The sequence below is a fragment of the Ailuropoda melanoleuca genome, chromosome 1 (assembly GCF_002007445.2).
Source record: "Ailuropoda melanoleuca isolate Jingjing chromosome 1, ASM200744v2, whole genome shotgun sequence".
Lineage (NCBI taxonomy): Eukaryota > Metazoa > Chordata > Mammalia > Carnivora > Ursidae > Ailuropoda > Ailuropoda melanoleuca.
Window position 1 is genome coordinate 190,156,208 of NC_048218.1, and position 5,576 is coordinate 190,161,783.

General features: G+C 40.5%; 1 protein-coding gene across 4 annotated transcripts in view; it reads left to right on the forward strand.

The window, feature by feature from the left end:
- SMKR1 (small lysine rich protein 1) overlaps positions 1 to 4,875 on the forward strand; it is a 9,938-nt gene extending 5,063 nt beyond the window's left edge. For all 4 annotated transcript variants that reach the window (XM_034671959.1, XM_034671966.1, XM_034671971.1 and 1 more), the window contains exon 3: positions 4,375 to 4,875. In XM_034671959.1, the coding sequence (XP_034527850.1) occupies positions 4,375 to 4,572 (198 nt within the window). In that variant the 3' untranslated portion in view covers positions 4,573 to 4,875. The remainder of the gene's footprint in view (positions 1 to 4,374) is intronic.
- Positions 4,876 to 5,576: the final 701 nt, after the last annotated feature.

Genomic DNA, 5,576 nt, shown 5'->3' on the forward strand with positions numbered 1-5,576 from the left:
TCCTAGTTCTTATGTTCCATAGATGAGAGAAATCATATGATAATTGTCTTTCTCTGCTTGACTTATTTCACTTAGCATTATCTCCTCCAGTGCCGTCCATGTTGCAGCAAATGTTGAGAATTCGTTCTTTCTGATAGCTGAGTAATATTCCATTGTATATATGGACCACAGCTTCTTAATCCAGTCATCTGTTGAAGGGCATCTCGGCTCCTTCCATGATTTGGCTATTGTGGACAATGCAGCTATGAACATTGGGGTGCATATGGCCCTTCTCTTTACTACGTCTGTATCTTTGGGGTAAACACCCAGTAGTGCAATGGCTGGGTCATAGGGTAGTTCAATTTTTAACTTTTTAAGGGACCTCGTTTTCCAGAGTGGAAAACCAAGTACCAACTTGCATTCCCACCAACAATGTAGGAGGGATCCCCTTTCTCCACATCCTCTCCAACAATTGTTGTTTCTTGCCTTGTCTATTTTTGCCATTCTAACTGGCGTAAGGTGGTATCTCAGTGTGGTTTTGATTTGAATTTCCCTGATGGCTAATGATTTTGAACATTTTTTCATGTGTCTGTTAGCCATTTGTATGTCTTCATTGGAAAAGTGTCTGTTCATATCTTCTGCCCATTTTATGATTTGTTTATTTGTTTCTCGTGTATTGAGTTTGAGAAGTTCTTTGTAGATCTTGGATACCAGTCCTTTATCTGTGGTGTCCTTTGCAAATATATTCTCCCATTCCGTGGGCTGTCTCTTAGTTTTTTTGACTGTTTCCTTGGCTGTGCAGAAGCTCTTTATCCTGATAAAGTCCCATAAGTTCATTTTATCTTTTATTTCTCTTGCCTTTGGCGATGTGTCGTGAAAAAGGTTGCTCTGGCCGATGTCATAGAAGTTGTTGCCTATGTTCTCCTCTAGAATTTTGATGGATTCCTGTCTCACATTGAGGTCTTTCATCCATTTGGAGTTTATTTTTGTGTATGGTGNTTTGACTATTTCCTTGGCTGTGCAGAAGCCTTTTATCTTGATGAAGTCCCACAAGTTCATTTTATCTTTTGTTTCTCTTGCCTTTGGAGATGTGTCATGAAAAAGGTTGCTTTGGCCGATGTCGTAGCGGTTGCTGCCTGTGTTCTTCTCTAGGATTGATGGATTCCTGTCTCACATCGAGGTTTTTCATCCATTTGGAGTTTATTTTTGTGTATGGTGTGAGAGAGTGGTCAAGCGGAGTGGCTCTCTGATTTTAGATTCCCACCAACAGCATAGGAGAGTGCCAATCCTCCCTGTCTTCAGCAACACTTGGTGCAGGTTGGGTCTTTGTAACCTGAGCCATTCTAATGAGCATGCACTGTATCTCACTGCGGTTTTAATTAGATTTCCTTAATGACTTGATGTTGAGTATCTTTTCTTGTGCGTATTGGCCGTTTGTATATCTTCCTTGGGAAAATATCTGTTCAAATCTTTTGACCATGTTTTATTGTTTGTTTGTTTTTTTCTGTTTTCTTTTTGTTGTTGTTGCTGTTGTTGTTGTTGTTGTTGTTTTACTGTGTTTTGAGAGTCCCTTATACATTCTGGATATAAGGGCTTTATCAGATATAGATTTGTAAATATTTTCTCCCAGTCTGTGGTTTAGCTTTTCTTTTTCTATTTTTTGTTAAAGATTTTACTCATTCATTCATTCATTTGACAGAGAGATACAGAGAGAGAGCATGAGCAGGGGGAGAGGCAGAGGCAGAGGGAGAGGGAGAAGCCGACTCCCTGCTGAGCCAGGAGCCAGAGTGGGGCTCCATCATGACCTGAGCCAAAGGCAGACGCTTAACCATCTGAGCCACCCAGGCGCCCAGCTTTTCATTTTCTTAGCAATATCTTTTGAAAAGCACAAGTTTTTAATTTTGATGGTGAATTTATCAATTTGTCCATTAATGGATTGTGCTTTGATGTCAGATCGAAGAAATCTTTGTCTAACCTAAGGTCATAAAGGTTTTCTCCTGTATTTTCTTCTAGGACTTTTATACTTTGTGGTTTTATATTTAGGTGTATGAGCCATTTTGAGTTAATTTTTGTATATGGTACGAGCATGGATCGAGCTTCGTCTTTTTGCAAATGCATATGCATTGTTCCAGCCCCATATTTTGAAAAAATTACTATTGCTGAATTGTTGAGCGCGATGGTCAAGAAAGAATTCTCGAGATGTTTTAGGTGCAACTTAGTAAGTTTATTTAAGTAGCACAGGGACAGGACCCGTGGGCAGAAACAGCTGCACATTTGTTGTACAAAGCCGGTGGTTATATGCTTAGTGCTCAAGGGAGAAGCGACATGCGGGGAGTATTAGATCATAAATGTTTTCTTTGAATTTCTGCTCATAAAACTACTTTCACAAGATTTCTCTGGTGCTTATCATTCAGCTCAATATTAACTATCGGTGAGATTTACAGGCAGTCACGAGACCCTCTAAGGATGTAGCAACCAGTGTGTATTTGATCCTTATCGGAACTATGCAGGCTATAGTTCAGCCTTCTGGGCTAAAGAACATTTTTTCTGCTTCTATCCCTCATCAATTATCCTTGCTCTATTGAATTGCTTTTGCACTTTTGTTGAAAAGCAGTTGTTCATCTATGTGTGGACCTATTTTTGGATCTTTATTCTGTTCCGTTGATCTGTTTGTCTATCTTGACACCGGTATTGTCTGAATACTGTCTGGATACTGTAGCTTTATAATAATTCTTGAAATAAAGTAGCATTCGTCCTTTAACTTTGCTCTTTTTCAAAGTCCTTTGCATTTCCATATGAATTTTAGAGTCAGTTTGCCAATTTCTACAAAAAGATGCGAACTTGGAATCAAAATATCAAACTTTTGTGTGAGTTTTAGTTTGCAAACTATTTTAGAAATTAAAACACTTTTTGGGGGGCATTTATCCCAGGTAAGTCATATGGTTGACATGCAACAAAGTATAAAATCATAAATAAAGCCAAGACCCCCCAATTTTAAGAGCTTATGGCAGTGTACGTCCTACACCGCAAGGGGATCTTCTATCAGGCAGTACGGTTATCATATGGGTTTTCATATTGTTGTTGTTGTTTTTTTTTTTAATTTGGATCTCCACATGAAAGCCAGGCCACTGTTGCAAGATACTTCTCATCTTCATTCCTGGGTTTTGTATCTTGGAGTGTATTCCATTTCACTTAACAAAAATGTATTTTAGTGTTTTTAACACATTGACTATGTTTCTCTTCGTTTAGCCTGGGACATTTTTAAAGTGAGATGTTATCGACACGGCATCTATTTTATACAAATATTTAGCCCTTGTGGGTGTTCTTGATAACTCACACATTCCTCTCCTTTCCCTTGCCTAGAAGAGACACTTTCTAAATAATACACCTCCATTTGTTACTTTATGTATGGGGGGGGTCATAGGACCTAGAGAAGTCAACTCAGCTTTGTGCGGCTCCAGCAGAACCTCAGATGGTTTATTCCCACGTTAGGATGGTATCCATTCCTTTTCCCAGAAGGCACTGGCCAGGCAGCACGGTCATGGCCAGAGCACAGGTGCTGAGCTGGTGGATGCTGGCTTGCACAGTGACCTTGCTGAGCCTCCATTTTTCCATTTTTAAGACGGGAATAATGCCTCTCTCCCTCAAAACACAGCTCGGAGGATTAGTGGTGATAAAGTGATGGGGACAATCACTTACTCTTCCTTCATGTCAGACACTATGCTAAGTGACTTGTATTCATCTCAACCCTCATGACTGCTTAATGAGATAGTGGCTACGACGTAACAAATGCCAAAATACGTGTTAGCATCCAATTATCTAATGTTCTTAATTCACTTTTTATTATGAAAGTGTCTATACATACACAAAAAGAGAAGAGTAAAATGGATCCCCATATATCCATTTCTCAGACTCAAATTGTCAGGATTTTGCCACATGTGCTTCATCTGTCTTTCAGGGAGAGGTGGGGGAGCTGCAGTATTTTAAAGCAAATCTGAGGCCTTTCAGATTTTAGTGTGCATCTCTGAAATGTGTAAACCTTTTCTTCCATGATCCAATGCCATTATCACACCTAACAGAATTAATAATTCCTTGATATTACCAAATGTCCCTGATTTCCTAAAAATGGCTTTTTACAGTTTGCTCAAATCAGTGCAAACAAGGTCCACACAATGGCTAGATTAGGTTGGGTCACCTTTAATCTGGGTGCTTAATACACGTTTGTTGAATTAGATTGCATGTGACATCTCTTCTCACTCCATGCAAAAATTTTTGTTATTGTTACAGTTTTTTTCTTTTCAGGAGCTACTTTTCTGATGTTCAGTAGGAAATGTTGAAAATTATTTCAGGGTTATAGAACCTAATTTATGCCCCGTATATACTTGTCTTTGAAAGCCCGGTAAAGGGAAACGAGGAAAAGGCCAAGGCAAGTCTCGCGGGAAGAAGCCGAAGAAACCGGAAGTGGACATTCTCAGCCCCGCCGCCATGCTGAACCTCTACTACATCGCCCACAACGTTGCCGACTGCCTGCAGCTGCGAGGCTTCCGCTGGCCAGGCGCTCCCAAATCAAAGAAGGGGAAAAACAAGACTTAATATAGCATTCCACAGACAGCAGAACTTGGGAAGAGAAATCAGGATAGCACAACTACTGCAAGCAAAATAGACTTTACTGAAGACAATTCGAGATGCAAGCAAAGTGTGCTTTTTCTGTGGTAGTTCATGATAAAAAAATGCATTTTACTTCGCAGCTAAACTCAGCTATAGTTAGCCAGTTTGCTTTTTTTTCAGAAGAAGTTAAGGGGGGAACAAGTCTGAGTAATTCCTACCGAGTGTGATGGAATTGATAGGAGTTTAAAAATTATTATACTTCTGGGTCAGAATAAACTTTGTTCTCAAAAGGCAGTTCTAGCCTGCATGAATTATTTTCTTTTGGCAAAAGGGGTTTGTTATATAGAAAAGTTATGGCTGGGGCATCTGAGTGGCTCAGTTGTCAAGCCCCCGACTCTCCATTTTGGCTCAGGTCTTGATCTCAGGGTGGTGAGTTCAAGACCCTTCATTGGGCTCCATGCTGGGATGGAGCCTACTTAAAAAAAAAAAAAAAGACATGGCAAAACAGGATTTGCTTATGAATAGTCTTTCTTGGGCACTGTTTCCCCCTCTTTTTCAGGAAAAATAATGAATACTTTGTTTCTATAATTCTCAGCAGTCTGACTTTTCGCTGATTTTAATTAGCCAGGGACCCCGGTGGAGACTGAGATCGTCACTCCTGCTCTGACCTTGCTAGGGCATATAAACAAATGACTCAAAGGAGCTGACGGGGACCGTGTCCCCGTGCCGGGAAAGGGAGCAAATCGGTACACATCTCTCCCTTCTTTCTGTTTCACTGGACTCTTCTCCACACTTTTCCTCCACACTTATATCTTCCTTCCACCTTCTGCAGCCATCCTTTTAACCGTGGCTGACTGTGAGTTATGGAACTGGGGCTAGAAACTTGCCGTGGGCATTCTGCTGCTATTCCATGATCTCCCCAGTCTGTGCAGAGACACATAAGAGGAAAAACTGCAGTGCTTTCTCTGCACTCCCAAAGGCCTAAAAGC